Below are 18,511 nucleotides of genomic sequence, written 5' to 3'. Positions count from 1 at the left end.
GCCGATGCCAGATGCTTAAACTAACCACCCAGATACCCCATCACCCCTGTTATATGTGAATAAGGTCGGCCCTTCCTGTACTAGCTGACGTATACATGGACTTCAGAGGGAATCAAACATGAATATTCATTCTGGTTCTGGTATTTACTAGTTAGGTTACTTGAAATGTCCTCTAAGGGTTTCATTTTTCTTTTCTTCATTCTATAAGAAACCAGAGAGAGGAGGACAGAAGAAGGAAGAGGCATCTAGCCTGTGCCTGGTCTACACTTGGTGTTGAATGCATTCTTGTTGATTCTATTGAGTCAGGATTCTGGGAACATTTGGCAATTCTTAGGAACCTTTATCATAAAGTCTACTAGGCAATAAAATGTCTGAAATGTCTACACAGGCAGCAAGGGGCTGGCTTCTTGAAATAGTTGAGGTAGATTTTAAACTGAATCTCAACAAAGCCATTTTTCCCCCATCAAGTTCTTCCCATTGTGTAATCTCATAATATTATGACATTCTTACCTGTGATCTTACTAAAGGGCTGTATTTATAGCCTATTTTATAAATTCTCATGACTCACCCCATAAAATCAGTCATGAACTGGAACTTTAGAAAATGGAAAAAATATCTGCACCTGTTAGAGTTATGAGACTTAAACGACACCCAGATGTTTTTCCAGTTTTATGCTATTTACAAGCTGTTAAGAAAGGGGCCTTCTCTACCCCCTCCCAAGTAGGAAAGTTTGTTAAAGTTTCATGTAATCTGACATGGTGATTCCAGTGAGTGTGATGATGGTAATGATAAACACATCTCTGGTCCTTTTAGAACGTATCTTAGAGATTTATTTATGCTTATTTTTAGTCTGTAGCCATATTGGATCAGTGAAAAAGTTGAGGTTCAGTGAATCTATTAATTATCCCCCAAACAGCAATACATAAGTGATAGAGATAGAATGACTGTCTTCTCATTGTATCCTCATTGGTGGAGAGCAGAGACATCCTGTGCCTCCTCCTTTTTTTCATAAAGGCATTAATCCTATCATGGGGCCTACCCTCATGACCTCATGTTACCCTGATTACCTCCCAAAGGCCTCATTCCCAAATACTATCATACTGCGCATTAGGAATTTAACCTATGAATTTTGTGGCGACACAAACCTTCAGTCCACAACACCCTTCCTTCATTCTATGAGAAAGCAAAGAGAGCAGGACAGAAGAAGGAAGAGGCATCTAGCCCTGTGCTTGGCCCGTGATAAGTGGTCCCTGTTTCCATTCTATCCTGTGTTAGTTTATTTCACTGCTTATATATGGGCCGTTTTTTTCTAAATATGTCTTGTGTTCCTCAAGACGCTTAGCTTACTGGATTCAGCATTGCATAACCAAAACACAGATCTTGATGTATAAAGAGGATAGCTATAAATGTTGGGGAAAAAATAATTCCTGTGTTATCTTGATGCCTAGTGTTCATGAGAAGCCATTGGTTCTAGACACAAAATACCTTAATGGTGTCTTATCTGAAAGAGTTTCCTCAAAAGGGGAACAACTAACCTGTGCACTTAAAAACTGTTAATTTCATAGACTGTAGTGTAACAAAGATGCTCAAATATGTATTCCAAACTTCAAAAATTCTTACTAGAGAATCAGCCACCCTCTTATGTCTATGGACAGAAACTAGTAGAAATTCTAAATATGTACTTAACGTGAAAACAAAACAAACCAGCAGCCACAAGAACAACACATACATGTTGTCTAGTCAAATATGTGTTTAACATAAACACACATTTCCTTTGAACTGCCATAAATAAAATGCTGCCCAGCATCATCCTGCTTTGGGCTTGAGTTTATTGTTTTCTGTGATAGTTTGTGGCAACTGCTAATTATCATAAGCTGTCCAATAAATGTGATGGATTGTCCAATTAACTCTTCATCAGCATCCGTTTTTGAAGATGCTACCTATTGAAACTGATGGCAGTTTATGACCTCCACGTGGCATATGTGGCTAATTACTCCTTGGACGATAATTATTAAGTTTCTTGTGCCTCATTCAGTCATTTTATTTCACAAATTATGATGCCACCGAGTTTCCCAATCCATTTGACTTCACAACTATGACTCTCCAAGGATTACTAAAGGTCTGCTGTGGAATATATGGATCATATAAACATTGAAGTAGATTACAGATGTATCTGTTTTGTAGGTTTTCCATCGACCGGCACACTGACCTGGAGAGACAGTTCAACATTAATGCAGATGATGGAAAGATAACGCTGGCAACACCACTTGACAGAGAATTAAGTGTATGGCACAACATAACAATCATTGCTACTGAAATTAGTAAGTGCCTGGATTTAATTTCTTCCTTGTGTGACCGGGTTCAATTTTTGCCTCCTGATCACATGGTTAATGTGATCCCTGTTTCCATCAGATATTTTGACATTGGAACCTATTTTATTGTTCCCACGGAGACTTTGAATGAAATATCTCAATAAGAAATAACTTGCCCAGTGGTCAATTACCAAAGGTCGCAATGTATGTGGGAAGGAAACATTCTTATATCCAAATAGTCTTATATCATGTATCTATTATTCAGCCATTACAAGTAATGTTTTGGGTATTGAAATACGGGGAAAGATTTCGTATGACAGGGTAGGTAAAAAAAAAAATAGAACTTAAAAACTGTACACCACAATTTAAACAAATGTACCAAACATAAATGTTATATACAGTATAGAAACTATTGTTTGTTTGTTTATTTATTTATTTATTTATTTATTTATTTATTTATTTTGGTTCACGTATTTAGACCACATGCCTGCATATGTGCCTAGGCAGACAGAAAACCCAGAAGGAAACTTTGTACTATTGATACATATTATTTTGAAGAGATGAAATTATAGATGATTTTTTGTTTTGTTTTTAGGGCTTAATACACAATAACCATGGACTATTAAAACTGTGACTTCAATATAATTGCTTTCGTAAATTACATGTGAAACTGTGACTTTTTCTATTATTTTTTAGAAGGATGTTCTAGGGTTGTTAAAATAACATGTTAGCCTTTCAGTCAATTTTCAGTGAACACACCTTCTTTGCCCGGTAATGGCGTTTCTGTTGAGTCTCTAAACAATAGCTATATGGTGGAATTTAGGGCTAAACCATCTCTGGGAATCTGCACTCTGTCTGCCTCACCAATATTTTATTATACCAAACATGCAAAAGGAACATAGTATTCATTTTATTTCCAAACAAAATACATTTTGCATATTATCTGATGTTCTTTCCATAAAGGACCTGATAAGACCCTTACAGTCGACACCGATTCAAGGGAGACAATACATTCTTAAAGGAGTTGGAGATATGAATAAGGAAATAAAAATCAACATTAAGAAAAATTCATGGGCATACATATAATATAGAGTGTAAAGATGACAAATGTAAAATGTGGGACCTAAAATCTGCTGTTTATTCTCTCTAAAACCTGCTCTGTTTTCATAGGTAATGTGAAATCAGGGCACACATCTCTGAGACACCCAGTTAATTTTGCTGGACATACAAGAGTAATCCATGCTTTGAGGAAGAGCACAGCTTTTCCTTGTTCTTGGATATGAGGGAAGTGTCCTCCAGGGAGCCTTATTAAAAAACAAACAAATAGAAACACTGTGCAAAAAAGTAAAGATTTAAGAGTTAAAAATATATCTTTTTTATAAGAACCTTGCATGCAAGCAGAGAACATGCAGTCAGGTTGATTGGTAACTTCAACTCTACCAAGTAGAGGGTTGTAGAGAGAGGATGCTCTTTGGAAACTGGTATCTTTCCTGGTTTAGAAGTAGTATTCTCTTCCCTGGCGTGCTATTCTGGTTGCAGGTTCCTCTTGATAAGATTAAGGGATAGAACAACCTGTTTATTAGAAATGTTAACCCCATCTGGAGAGGGACAGACATGAAATTTTTGTAATTTACAATGTTGAAGACATATTATTGCCTTATGCCTCTGAGAAAAATGGTATACATTTAGATTACTTTAGAGCTTTATACAAATGCTCTAAAGGATCACTTTTTCCTTAAAATATGTAGGCAGTAATTACTTTTTAAAGAACCTCCTCGTATTGAATACAACCTAGGTGAGTTAGCCTTAATCCGCGACACTTTTTTTTTTTTAATGAGATGGATGCTTTTACTTAATATTCATCGAGGAGGTCGTAATTATAAGGATCTATAGCAGTCCATCCTGAGGAGTAAAAGTAAATGAATATGCAGAGCAGGTGGGTAAGACACATCTCAGGGACAATCAGGAAACTAAAGACTCATTTGCAAGGAATCATAGACCAGTAAGAGGACAGACACAAACGCAGATGCTCCCAGGGAATGAGCTGTTAACTCCAGGGTGACAGGGCACCAACCCAAGTCTGAGAAGACATCCGCTGGCTCGTTCACTCCATAATTATCTATTGAGTCTGTACTACTTGCCAAGCACTCTTCCAGTGACTGGGGATATAGCAGCGAGCAAAAGAGACAAAATCCCTGTTCCTCTTGGAGTTTTCCTTCTTGTAGCTCCTGGAAGCACCTGCACATGAAAGGGTAAGTGGAAATCTGCTGAGATATCCGTAAAGAAAGACAGAGGGGTGAGGAAGATGACGCGTGTCGGGACCACAAGCAGTTCCGTGTGGACGGTGTGGAAACGTACGATGATGGAACGCCTTCCATGAACGTATGATCACACTTAAAAATGGATCATGATAAACATGAAAAAGGAAAAACAAGCCTCCATGTGTACCAGTAAGATAATTAGGCAAGGTCATTTTTAAAGTGGAAATGATTATTGTCATTAATAAATGCACTATAATAATCAGATTACAAAATCTATCAAGTGTAGACCGGTTAAAATTTTCTTCGTGACTTGAGATAAATCACTCAAATATGTCCCAGATTCAGCTTTACAGGTGGTTTCACGTAAGCAGCAAATACAGAATGGCCCTGCCCACGTAAAGACCCTCAGCTTGTCTGTGAACCTCACCGGGTTTAAAATATATCAGACTCTGTTGAAACAATGAGAGTCATCGCCAACTCTTAATTCATGACCTAATTAATTTTTACCCAGAGACTGAAAACTAAACAAACCACATAGGCATATTTTGGCCAATAAGGAAGTTTAACTCAGGAGGTCAAATATATCAAGAAATGTGGGTCTGTGAACTTAGATATCAGTCTGCTTTCCTTGGAATGTTTGCCTGTAACCTCTTTAGCACCAGCAAGCAAGAACATACCCCCCCCCCAAAAAATAATAATAAAAAAAATAAAATAAGAAAGAAAGAAAGAAAGAAAGAAGAAAAAAACCTTTAATTATTAGCTGTAATATATAAGCTGAGGTGAGCATAAATCAAGGAACTTTAAAAGCACAATTAAGCCATTTTTTCCCTCTAAATCATAAAAGAAAATAGAAATAAGATCACAGAGAACTTTAGGACAAATTGGAGTCACATGAAAATGGCTTAGAAACTTGTTTGATTTGGTTTTTAGTGTTTAGCCCATCATGTAATGTTTATCTTCCAAAGCCGCAGACCAGGTCTTGGGGTAAAAAAAAAAAAAAAAAAAAAAAAAAAATTAAAGGGAGATTTATTGTATTTGGACAAGTCAGAGATTAAAATCACCGAGGACAACAGAATCTATAGGGAGGAGGTCCTAATAAAGAAAAAGAAATAATCATTCCCAGGAGAACAATTTAAATCATTCTCAGGATGCCATCTCATCAGACAAAGATTTAAGCAAGTGAAATTAAGCTTAAAAAGAAAAAAAAAAAAAAAAAGGATCCTAGGGAAGTCCATCTGTTATCTCTTAATGAGAATGGAGATGTCGTGCTTTATCCTCTTGTGTCAGATGCACTTAACCAAGGCTGAGATGCTTCGCCGTGGCCCTCCACAAGCCCCTCAGTGCTAACAGGCCCAGCTTGCCATCAGTCGACGGGCACAGCTCCCCGCGTGAGCCAGCAGGGAGACGTCCTTGGGCTAACGGGAGATCGGGCCTGCGCGGCGTGTCTCTGCTGCTAGCAACCCCGTGCTCTGCAACTGTGGTGCGTGGCTGCCGTTGGCCATGGTGGGGGAGGTTGAAGGCAAACGTAGCTGAGTAACTAAACACTGGGAAAAGGATTATGGAAGTCCTACGACGCATTAAATTCTCACAACACTCGGAGAACTTAGGTGTCCCTCAACAACACGGCTTATGCCGCGCAGGTCCGCTCGTATGCAGACTTTTTCCAGCAAATATAATACTGAAAGTGTGTTTTCTCTTCCTTCTGAGCTCCTTAATAACAGGTTCTTTTCTCTAGCTTACTTTATCATAAGACTATGGAATACGATACACATAACCTACAGGACGCGTGTTAAAAGCTGTTGATGTCATCATAAGACTTCTGGTCAACAGTAGATTATCAAAAGTCGAGCTTTTCGAATATCTGGATTTTCAGCTCTGCAGGATCGGGGGTGTGGCTGGGACCCCGTAACCCCCACACTGCTGACAAATCGACCATATGCATTTTTCAGACGAGGAAACTCAACACAGTTAAATAACGTGCCCCAGGTTTCATCGCAAGCGGGTGTTGGGTGAAGGGGCAAGACCGGCACCCATGCCACTGAGCTGCAGACGGCACGTTCTTGGACGCCCTCACGGAAGACACCTCTCTCAGATCTTCTTTCCTTTCCAACTCATGCTCTAATGGAGCTTCCAGGACGGCCACGTCGTTTGCTGAAGCAGTGAAGGAGCAGGTCCTGGGTGTGAAGCCGAAGGCCGCGGCCTGGACGGGCTGCGGTGGAGGAGCGCACACTGGGCCGCAGCAGCCCCTCGACTCCAGCCCGTGTGGCCGGGGCTGGGCGTACTGCCTCGGGCACACAGCAGGGCCCTGGGGTTGCTCACACTGCCGTTCTTCAGCTGTTTCAGAAATCGGGGAACAGAGGAACAGAGAACCGAGGACGGTGCACAGTAGTGCGCATTAGGGCACAGCGATCTTCAGTGACGACCGCAGAGACGGCAGCTCTTGCAGCAGCCCTGAGTCCCCTACACTGGAAGCCTTTGTGTGAGGCCATCGCCTGCCGAGTCACACGCTCAGGTGACAGCTCAGGAGCCCACTTTTCTGAACAAAACCGCATCTTCTCTCCCCCCAGTCAGTGGTGTCTCGGCGCCCTACAGTGCCTCGGAGGAAGATGGAGAAAGCCCAGGTGTTCTTTTGTAGGTTTTTGTATCTGTTTGTCGTTATTGCTGCAGTGATGAGGTTATATCTCGGTGAGCTGCGGTGGGCCTGGCGCCCGTCGGACAGACCGAGCATAGGTTTCTTCTAGGTTGAACGGGGTGCCGAGGCCTACCTAGCAGAGCGGCGTGCTTCACAGGAGGGGACATCAGGAACACTGGGGAACAGGAGGGGAATCCACTTGCTTAGAAGGGTCTCCACGGGGGCTTTTTCGGAGGCACCGAGTGCCGGTCTTAGGGCGGGGAGACTGGTGATGTGAGGGCACAGTGCGAGGGAGCTGGCACTTGGCACGTACAGGAAGCACCCCCGTTGCTTACCTGAAAGCATGTTAAAGCAGGAACGTGCAGTTGCTCCTGGGTTAGTGATGATGCATCGCTCTGGCCCGCGACGGTGGGCTGCACACGATATTGCAGACGAGGCTTTTCACTAAGGACGGCCGACTGTCCCGGGGAAAACGCTAGCTCGGTGGCACTCGAGAAGCGTTCCTCCTGGCGTGGGGCCCGGTTGCCAGGATAATCACTGTGTCCGACCCAGGATACCGAGGAGAAATCTACCTTTGTAGCTTGTGCTTCAGAGAAACCTTGAGTCGTGGCGCTGGCCTTGTTCGATGGCCATACAACTCTGGCATCTTAGGTCTCCTCAGTCGCTCTCAGTTTTCTCATCTCCAAAATGGGAATCATAATCGTTCCGTAAAAACGATTGGGTATAGTGAGAATTGAATGAAAACTGAGAGTCGCGAACCGCCTAGCTCAGAATCCATCTGAAACCTCTAGAAGTTGATAGACTGTTGCTGTTACGGCAGCCCTAGTCCTGGGCTTGGAGCCACTGCTCAATTTAAAATGGTTTATTTGGTTTATACCGTGTGTCCCTCTATCTCCTGCCACGACAGCGAGGCTGGCACTCAGGGGCCGTGTGTCCCTGCGAGCGGCTGTTTCTTCCTTGTGCTTAGATGCCCAGTGGCGAAGGAAAGGCCCTCACGATGAAGCGCGCGGATGTTCGTTGGTCCTGCTTGGACCCCAGACACTTCAAATTACGTCTGGACCCCGTTCAAAGTATTGAATCTGTCTTGCTGTTGCCCGAGGCTAGAGTTCCATGGCGCTCAGTGCCACTCCCCAGTGTCCGAGGGATGGAAGCACATGGACAGTCGTGGTTGTTCAGTTGTCCAGCTAGACGACTCGGACAGGGGGAAGGGGTGCTGGGAAGCAGAGGGGGCCGTGGCACCCAGGTGCAGGGTGCGTCAGGGGCTCCCAGGGATCGGGGGCCCGAGGCCATGTGGACACCCGAGCACTAGGCTCCACGGGGAACGAGCTCAGCAGGGCTGCTAAGAGCAGGGGTGAGAAGAGGTTGTGGGTGACAGGGTGCGTGCAGGCCAAGGAGAAGCTGCGGCGCCTGGGGAAGGGGCGGGCTGGCCCCCGGGGGGCCTCCAGTCGGTCCTCGCGGGCCCGGAGGCGCCGATGACCTTATTTGCTTACGGTTCTGAGGATACATTTTGCAAGGAAGAAGCCAGTGGAGTTCCTGCTCTCATGAAAGGTCTTATCACCGCCTGAGTGCGGGCCAGCTTTCCATCCGGGGAGGCCGCCAGCGCGTTCCTGGCGCGCCCAGCAAACACCTGCTAGGTCAGTGAGGGAGTAAAGGAAGCAATGTGTCACCCCACTCTAGAGTGCCCGATGAGCTCCGGCTCCGAATGGACACTATTCACTGCTGAAGGGGAGGGATCTCTGCCTCAACACACCCCCCTCCGCTCTTTGTTAGAAGTCGCAGGCAGAAAATAAATAAATAGATAAATAGATAAATAAATAGATAAATTAAATAAATTAAATAAATAAATAAATAAATAGCAAGCAAGCAAATAAATAAATAAATAAAATAATATAAAAATAATTTTAAAAAGTTACAGGCAGGGATCCCTGGGTGGCGCAGTGGTTTAGTGCCTGCCTTTGGCCCAGGGCGCGATCCTGGAGACCCGGGATCGAATCCCACATCGGGCTCCCTGCATGGAGCCTGCTTCTCCCTCCTCCTGTGTCTCTGCCTCTCTCTCTCTCTCTCTGTGTGTGTGACTATCATAAATAAATAAAAATTAAAAAAAAAAATAAAAAATAAAAAATAAAAAATAAAAAGTCACAGGCAGGCTGACCCGCGCGCTGTGGCTCGTGGGTTTCCAGAAGTCGCTCTCGTCGGTGACTGAAGCCGAGACACGCAGGGCAGGAAGAGCTGTGCTCGCCTTGCATGAAGGTGCTGGGCCGTTGACTGTGCTCGCAGGGAGGGGATCCCACAGAAGATCAGTCAATCTTCGGAGCCGGCACCAGTGAGAAAGGTGCTGGCAGAGAGGAGCCTCGCGGCCCGTCCGGTCTCCTGCCCCAAGGAGCCCTGAATGGCCCAGCCCAGCTGCATCCCCCGCAGGCCCCTTTCTCACTTAATCCGACCTGATCCATCGGATCCGTATTGAGCAACCGGACGCAGGTTACTCAGCAGCGAAGCCAAGAATGAAAAGGCGGCGGTGTGTTTCCTGATGGCAGGACTCCCCCGTCCAGAGCTTGGAAACTGGGCCTGAAAATAGGCACCGGTTGTGTCCCCCTCACCTGGGGTTTCAGTGCCGGCTCAGGGGACCCTTGAGCCAAGCGGTAGGCGACGCTCAGACTGGGCCCCCTGGCTTCCACGCCATTGGGGTGGCAGGCCCTCCCCGGCTCCCGCGGGCCCTGTGGTCACGGATGCACCTGCCGTGTTCCCCAAGGTCAGAGGTGGCGAGTTTTCCCCCCAAATTCGTTGTGCCTGTTCCTTTGACGCCGTCCTCTGTCTCCCTGCGACCTCAGATCAGCAAGAAGCAGGGACCCCCTCCTGCGCCCCCGGGCCCGAGCGCGTGCTTCACCAGCACTCATGTGGGGCCTCCGGGAGCCCCGGGAGGGTGCAGGCAAGTCCCCGAGACGTGTCGTGAGCGTTCCCGGCCTGCAGAGCCCGAGTCCAGGGAGGAGGTCTTGCCAGGACACAAAGCTTGCATGTTCTCGTACCAGTGCCGCTTTTCTAAAGTCTCCAAAATGAAGAGACACCCAGCGCCCCAGGGTGCAGCTGCTGTCAGCAGGTGCTCCGCGGGCCCCGCCACGTGGGGGCCTCGGGAGTCAGCAAGGCAGGACTCCCTTCTCCTGGCGCCCCGATGGGGTAGGGGGGAGGCCTTTGCCCCAGGCTTGCGAGAGATGCCAGCACAGCGCTGCTGGCAAGCGGGCGCCCAGGAGCGGGTGCGGCTCCCACTGCACGGGAAAGGCCCTGTTCAGGATCGCGAGTGACCGCAGGCTTTCGGTCAGGGATCTTACAGACACACATCTCGAGCAAGAGGGGAAGAGCTTCGAGTGTGTCCCGCGGTGCTGAGGGGGACAGAGAGGGAGGAGGACATTCGGTTGGAAAATTAGAGGCAAAGTGTGGTCGCCTTCTGGTGACAGGTCGAGGACATTCTCTTACTCTGTGTCACAGGGGCCCCTCGTACACCTAAAAAATATTAAAGTAAGGGGAATCTAGGACACAAACATTCGGATCCAGATTTAGAAGAGGCTGTTGAGCGGACAGTCTGCATAGGAGAGTGAGGGGGAGGCAGGGGGAGGCAGGGGTGGTGCTTTTCATTCCAGTACAGTCGAGGCACAGAGCTAGGTCAGGTTCAGGTGCACGGCGTGCTGGCTCGCTCCAGGCGCTACCCCGTGCCCGGCGGGCTGTGCGAGCTCCTTGATCCGTTCTCCTGTTTCACCCAGCTCCCCCCATACCCCCGCCCCCCGCAACCACCAGCTGGCTCCCTGCAATTAAGAGTCTGTTTTTCTCTTTTCCCCCTTGTTTCATTGGTTTCTTAAATTCCACATATGAGTGAAATCACCGAGTATTTGTCTCTCTCTGACCTATTTCACTTAGCGTTACACTCTCTGGATCCCGACGTGTAGTTGCAAGGGGCACGCTTCCATGCTTCATTATGACCAGTTAATACTGCATCGGACCCACGTACCACACCTCCTTATCTACTCATCTATTGAAGGACAGACCCGGGCAGCCTGGGCGGCTCAGCGGTTTAGCACCTGCCTTCGGCCCAGGGCATGACCCCGGGGCTCGGGATTGAGTCCCACGTCGGGCTCCCTGCATGGAGCCTGCTTCTCCCTCGGCCTGTGTCTCTGCCTCACTCTCTGTCTCTCAGGAATAAATAAATAAAATCTTTAAAAATTAAAAAAAAAATAAATGAAGGAAATAAAAAAGGACAGACCCTTGGGCTGCTTCCATAATTGGGCCGTTGTAAAAAAAATGCTGCAATACACATAGGGCTGCATGTATCTTTTTGAATCAGTGTTTTTGTAGTCATGGGGTAAATACCAGGTAGTGGAATTGCTGGATCATCTGGTGATTCTAGTTTTGATTTTAGAGGGACTTTTATACTGTTTTCCACAGCGGCTGCACCAGCTTGCATCGCCACCGGCAATAGACAGGTATTATTTTTCTTCATTGTTCTCATGAACACTTGTTGTTTCTTGTGGGCTTTTTTTTTTTTTTCTTTTTTTTTCTTTCTTTTTTCTTTTTCTTTTTCTTTTTCTTTTTTTCTTTCTTTTCTTTTCTTTTCTTTTTTTTTTTTTTTTTTTTGCCATTCTGACAGGTGTGAGATGATACTGTGCTTTTGATTTGCATTTCTTTGATGAGTGATGCTGAGCATCTTCCCACGTGTCTGTAGAGCATTTGTATATCTTATTGGAGAAATATCCATTCATGTTTTCTGCCCTTTTTAAAAATGGATTACTTATTTTTCTTTTTTCTTTCTTTCTTTTTTTTTTTTTTTTGTGTGTGTGTTGATTAGTATCCATTCTTTATATATTTTGGATACTAAGCCTTTATCAGTTATATCATTTGTAAATACCTTCTCCCATTCCATAGGCTACCTTTTAGTTTTCTTGGTTGTTTCCTTCACTGTGCAGAAGCTTTTTCATTTTGATATAGTTCCAGTAGTTTATTTTTACTTTTGTTTCCTTTGCCTCGGGTGACATATCTAGAAAAATGTCAGATTTTCTACAGCCGATGTCAGAGCAATTACGGCCTGTGCTCTCTCTCCTCTGGGATTTTTATGGTTTCAGGTCTCACATTTAGGTATTTAATCCATGTTGAGTTTCTTTAGTGTGTGTGTGTGTGTGTGTAAGGTGTAAGAACGTGGTCTGAAAAAAAAAAAAAAAAAAAAAGAACGTGGTCTGGTTCCATTCTTCTGCGTGTTGCTGTCCAGGTTTTTCAACATCATTTGTTGAAGAGGCTTAATTCCCTATTGTGTGCTCTTGCCTCCCTTGTCGAGCATAAATTGATAAGATCATGCATTTATTTCTGAGCTCACTATTCTGTTTCATTGACCTACATGTTTGTTTTAGTGCCAGTACTGTAATGTTTTGATTACTGCAGCTTTGTAGGATGTCTTGAAATTGGGGATTGTCAAAAAATAATAATAAATTGGGGATTGTAATACCTCTAGTTTTGTTCTTATTCAAGGTTGCTTTGGCTATGTGGGGTCTCGTGTGGTTCCATATAAACTTTAGGATTACTTGTTCCAGTTCTGTGAAAAATGCTGTGGTATTTTGAGAGGGAATGAATTAAATCTGCAGATTGCTTTGGGTAGTATGGCTATTTTAAAGATATTTGTTGTTTCGATCCATGAACATGGATATCTGTCCATTTGTGTCAGTTTCTTTCTTTAGTGTTTTCTAGTTTTTGAAGATCAGGTCTTTTACCTCCTTAGTTGAGTTTCTTCTTAAATGGGATTGTTTTACTGTCTTTCTGCCTACTGCTTCTTTACTAGTGTATAGAAAGGCAATAGACTTCTGTATATTGATTCTTCTATTCTGTGACCTTAGTGAATTCATTTATCAATTCTGGTGGTTTTGGTTAGAATCTATAAGGCTTTCCCAAATATAGTATGATCTCTACTTCAAAGAGTAGAAGTTTTACTTCTTCCTTACCAATTTGGATTCCTGATTTTTGTTGTCTGATTACTGTGGCTAGAACTTCTAGTACTATGTTGAGATACAAGAAGACATCTTTGTATTGCTCATGACATTAGGGGAAAAGTCCGTTGTTTTCTTTTTTTTATTATTTATTTATTTATTTATTTATTTATTTATTTATTATTTATGATAGACGTAGAGAGAGAGAGAGAGGCAGAGACACAGGAGGAGGGAGAAGCAGGCTCCATGCCAGGAGTCTGACGCGGGACTTGATCCCAGGACTCCAGGATTGTGCCCTGGGCCAAAGGCAGGCACTAAACCACTGAGCCACCCAGGGATCCCCAAGTCCGTTGTTTTCTTGTTTAGGTGTTTGGGTTTTTTTGGGTTTTTGTTTTGTTTTGTTTTGTTTTGTTATTTTACCATTGAGTATGATGTTAGACTCAATGATGAGTTTTCATATATCGTCCTTATCATGTTGAGATATGTTCCCTCTAAACCCACTATGTTAAGAGTTTTCATCGTGAATGGATGTTGTACTTTGTCAGGTGCTTTTTCTGCATCTATTGAAATGATCATGTTTTATTTTTTTTCTCTTGGTGATGTGTTGTACCATGTTGATTTACTTGCAAATATTTACCCACCCTTGCATCCCAGGGATAAATCTCACTTGATTGTGGTGAATGATTTTTTTTTAAGTATTGCTGGATACAGTTTGCTAATATCTTGTGGAGGGTTTTGTAAACATGTCAATCAGAGATAGTGGCTTTCAGTTTGTTTGTTTGTTTGTTTGTTTGTTTTTTTGTACTGTGTCTCTGTTTTTGACATCAGGGCAATGTTGGCCTCATAGAATGAATTTGGAAGCCTTGCTTTGTCTTCTGTTCCTTGGAATAGTTTAAGAAGAATTAGGTAGTATCACTTCTTTAAATGTTTGATAGAATTCACCTGTGATACCATCTGGCCATGAACCTTTGTTTGTCTGGAGATTTTGTTTACTGATTAAATTTCATTGCTGGTAATTGGTCAACTTAAATTCACTATTTCTTCTTGATTCAGTTTTGGGATGTGATAGATATAGGTTATTTCTGCTCTTTTCTTTTGAGATTTCTTTTGGAGTCCCCCATCACCACTTTTTTTTTTTTTTAATTAGTCTAAGGATTTATCAATTTTGTTGATCTTTTCAAAGAATCAGTTGCCAGATTCATGTTTGTTTTTTCTGTAAGTTTATATTTGGATATTTCTACTCTAATCTTTCTTTCCTTTGTTCTACTGGTTTTGAATTTGTTCTTCTTTTCTAGTGCCTTCAGGTATAAGATGTATGGTATGACTATGACTTTAGTCTTTTTTTAATTTGTTGAGACTATTTGGTAGCCTGATATGTGATCTCTTTTGGTGAAGGTTCAATGGACACTTGAAAAGAATATGTATTCTGCTGTTTGAGGATGGAAAGTTCTGAATATATCTCTTAAATTCATCTGGTACAATGTCATTCAAAGCCACTGTTTCCTTGTTGAGTTTTCTGCTTGGATGATGTGTCCATTGGTGTAAGTGGGGTGTTCAAGTCCCCTACTATTTTTGTATCACTATTAATTACTACATTTATGTTTGTTATTAGCCGCTATATATAATTGGTACTCCTGTATTGGAGCGAAAACATTTACAATTGTTAAATCTTCTTGTTGGGCTTTCCCCTTATGATTATAATGTTTTTCTTTGTCTTTTATTAAAGCCTTTGTTTAATTTTGGGACCCATTAAAACAAAAGTTTAATGGAAAAAAGAGAAGCCTTTGTTGTAAAGTCTGTTTTGTCCAATGTAAGTGTTATTCACCTGGATTTCCAATCATTTCCATTGCATAATGAATGCTTATCATGCTTTCACTTTCACTACATGTATGTCTTTAGGTGTGAAATGAGTCTTTTGTAGGCAGCATCCATGAGTTTGATATTTTTATCCATTCCATCACCCTGTTTCTCTTGGAGCATTTAGTTCATTTACATTCAAGTTATTGGTAGGTATGTACTTATTGCCATTTTGTTTGTTTTATGGCTGTTTGGATTCCTTTCTCTTCATTTTTTGCTAGCTATTATGGGTTTTTGATTTGTCGTTACCATTAGGTTTATACATAACATCTTACACATCTAACAGTCTGTATTAAGTTGATGATCACTTGAGTTTGAACCCACTGTTTACTCCTCTCCCCATTATGTTTTAGGAATATGGTGGCATATTCTATATTATTTTGTGAATTCCTTGAGTGATTTTCATAGATACACTTATTTTTAGTGTTTCTGTGTTCCTACTTTTTATTCCTGCTTATGGTCTTTTTCCCCAGCTCAATATGTCCCCTTTAACATTCTTGTAGGGCTAGTTTAGTGCTCAAACTCCCTTAACTTGTGTTTGGGAAACTCTTTATCTGTCCTCCTTTTCTTTTTTTTTTTTTTTTTTAATTTTTATTTATTTATGATAGTCACACAGAGAGAGAGAGAGGCAGAGACACAGGCAGAGGGAGAGGGAGAAGCAGGCTCCACGCACCGGGAGCCCGACGTGGGACTCGATCCCGGGTCTCCAGGATCGCGCCCAGGGTCAAAGCCAGGCGCCAAACCGCTGCGCCACCCAGGGATCCCCCTGTCCTCCTTTTCTGAATGATAGTCTTGCTGTATGGAGAGTATTCTTGACTGCAGGTTTTTTCTTTTGGCACTTTGAATATATCATTCAAATGCATAGTTTGCTACATAGTTTCTGCTAAAAAAATCAGCTGTTTGCTTTATACGGTTTCCTTTGTATGTAATTGTTCATTTGTTTTGTTTTTCTCTTAGTGCTTTAAAAATTCTCTTTATCTCTACTTTTTGCCATTTTAATTACTATATGTCTTAGTGTGTACCTCCTTTGGTTGATTTTTGTTGAGGGTTCTCTGTGACTACTGGCTCTGAATTTGTTTTATTCAGATTAGGGAGTTTTTAAAATACTATATTTTCAAATAAGTTTGGTGTCCTTTTTTTTTTTATTTTCCTCTCTTGTCCTTCTGGGATCCCTATAATGCAAATGTTATTATGCTTGATGATGCCACTGAGTTCCCTAAGTCTATTTTCATTTTTATTATTCCCCCCCCCGCCCCGTCTCCTGTTAAGCTTGATTACTTTGCATTACTCTGTCCTCCAGGTTGTTGATATATTCTGCTTCCTCTAGTCTACTTTATTTATTCTGTCATCTGTATTTTTAATATCAGTTATTGAGTTCTTAATCTCTGATTGGTTCTTTTCTCTATTCTGTCTCTTTGTTAAGGGTCTCATTGATGTCCTCCATTCTTTTCTCAAGCCCAATGAATAACTTTATGATCATTACTTTAAATTCTCTAGCTGTCATATTAACTTATCTCCATTTCATTTGTCTCTCACAATGATTTAGGGCTGATCATTCATTTGGGACATAGTCTTTTCTTTCATTTTTTTTTTTTCTAATTCTGTGTTTCTGTGTATTAGGAAAGTCACCTATGTCTCCTGCTTTTGAAAGTAATGACCTTATGTAAAAGAGGTTCTATAGTGTCCTATTGTGCAGTGTCCTGTGTTCATTGGAACCTGGCCTTTAGGGGTATCTCCCAGTGTGTGTTAAATGCAGCCTAGTTGCTGCACTGCTCTTTGCCTTCAGTCTAGTTGTCTACAGTGGACTATTTGCCTATTATAGATATGGGTTGGTCCCTGTGGTGGTAGTGGGCCAATTTGAGGCTACCATTGGCTTACATTGAGTCAAACCAGATGTTTACCAGAGATGCAGTAGCATCAAATTGCAGGGCGTTTTCTCTGTGTTATCCCCTATGAAACTTTGTTTGGTGGGTAGGCCCTGTGGTCAGATCCAATGTCTGCCCCCAGCCCACAGCTAGTTTAGCAGTCAGACTGCTATCTGTGGTTATCTTCTTTTCTCCTTGGGGCACGAGTTACTGTGGAGTGGTGCTGGAACCTATCAGGGCTGCCTGCACACTGCTGGGCTTGTGGCACTGCTTTGGGTGGGTTCAGGCCAAGGATGTATTGGTGGAAGCAGGTGTGCAGGAAAACGTGACAAGCAGGGCAGGCTGTTAGCAAGTTATGAAGTGAGTGTTGGTGTTGGCTGGTTCCCACATGTGTCCCTGTGTCTAGGCTGGCAGTAGGGGAAGGAAATGGTACCCGAAAGCCCTTTTGTTCCTGGAGAAGTCTCCCAGTGATCCCTGCCCCTCTTGTACACTTTAATATGAGTATATAACTCTTCTTCTCATGTATCTTAAGTGTTTTTCAAACTGCTGCTTCTATGCTATGTCCCCACGGAGCTGTTTGTTGTACTATCTCTTTAAGGGCAGGTATTCAGTTTCCAATTGCTCTGGGCTTTCTCAGAGCTGTACCTACTGATTTTCAAAGTTCTAGGTTTTAACCCCTGCTGATTATAAAAACTCTTAATATTTGGACCCTCTGGTTTTCAAGGCCAAAAGTTATGGAGATTCATCTTCCCTATGTGGGTTCCCTGTACCTGGGGAGCTTGGTGTGAGGGTCTGTGTTTTTCCCCTTTCTGTGCTAGTGGTGTCCTTCCTTTCCATGGACGGTTCTTCTGTCTAGCTCTCAACTATGTCTCTGCCCTTTCTACACTCTTTGATGTGGTCTTTTCTCTATAATTAGCTGTGGAGAGTCTGTTCTACCAGTCTTTGGCTCATTTTCTGGGTTATCTACACTGATGTGAGTGTTACATTGTTTTATCTGTGGGATGAAGTGAGTTTAGGATCCTACTAGCATGCCATCTTCCTTGGGAGTCCACTGTGAAGATGTTTCTGAAACTTTATGGTGTATCAGAGTTTGTTAAAACAGATTTCTGGGCTAAGAACTTAAATTAGTAACAAGTTGCCATGTGAAAGATGCTGCTAATCCAGGGACCGCACTTTAACAACCATTGCTATAATCCGTGCAGTCCTAATTCAGAGTAAAACTAAAGCTGCATTAGATATGGAGTTTGAAAGAACAGAAATTGGCATCTGATTAAAACTAATGAGCAGAAAGGAGAAGCAAATACTCTTGGTGGTTGCAAACCTTGGTGATGAGTAAGAAAGTAAGGATATAATTAAAAGTATTGTGCTTGCTATATGCTAGACTGTGTTCTAGCTCTTTCTCTGCCCTTTATCACATTTAATTTGCACAATAACTCCTCAGGTTGGAACCATCAATTATCTACTGTAATAAATAATAAAGTATTCAAAGTTCAAACTCCCTGGATTTAGGTGGCTGAGTTTGGATTTGATCCTAGGCTTTTCTGTCTCTGTACCCCCAATCTCTGAACAGTTAGCCTCTAACCTCTCCTGATAACCTAGATGTTATTGAGACCTACCATGATGCACA

General features: G+C 42.8%; 1 protein-coding gene across 5 annotated transcripts in view; it reads left to right on the top strand.

Moving 5' to 3' along the window:
* Nucleotides 1-18,511, top strand: part of LOC140626249 (cadherin-8) — a 357,477-nt gene that overhangs the window by 219,986 nt on the left and 118,980 nt on the right. For 4 of the 5 annotated variants that reach the window (XM_072813924.1, XM_072813911.1, XM_072813917.1 and 1 more), the window contains one exon: nucleotides 2,185-2,321. In XM_072813924.1, the coding sequence (XP_072670025.1) occupies nucleotides 2,185-2,321 (137 nt within the window). Of the gene's footprint in view, nucleotides 1-2,184; nucleotides 2,322-18,511 lie in introns of those variants that run through there. The other variant, XM_072813942.1, reaches the window with a different exon arrangement.

Source organism: Canis lupus, chromosome 3, assembly GCF_048164855.1.
Source record: "Canis lupus baileyi chromosome 3, mCanLup2.hap1, whole genome shotgun sequence".
Classification (NCBI taxonomy): Eukaryota; Metazoa; Chordata; class Mammalia; order Carnivora; family Canidae; genus Canis; species Canis lupus.
This window is presented reverse-complemented; position numbering and strand designations above follow the sequence as displayed.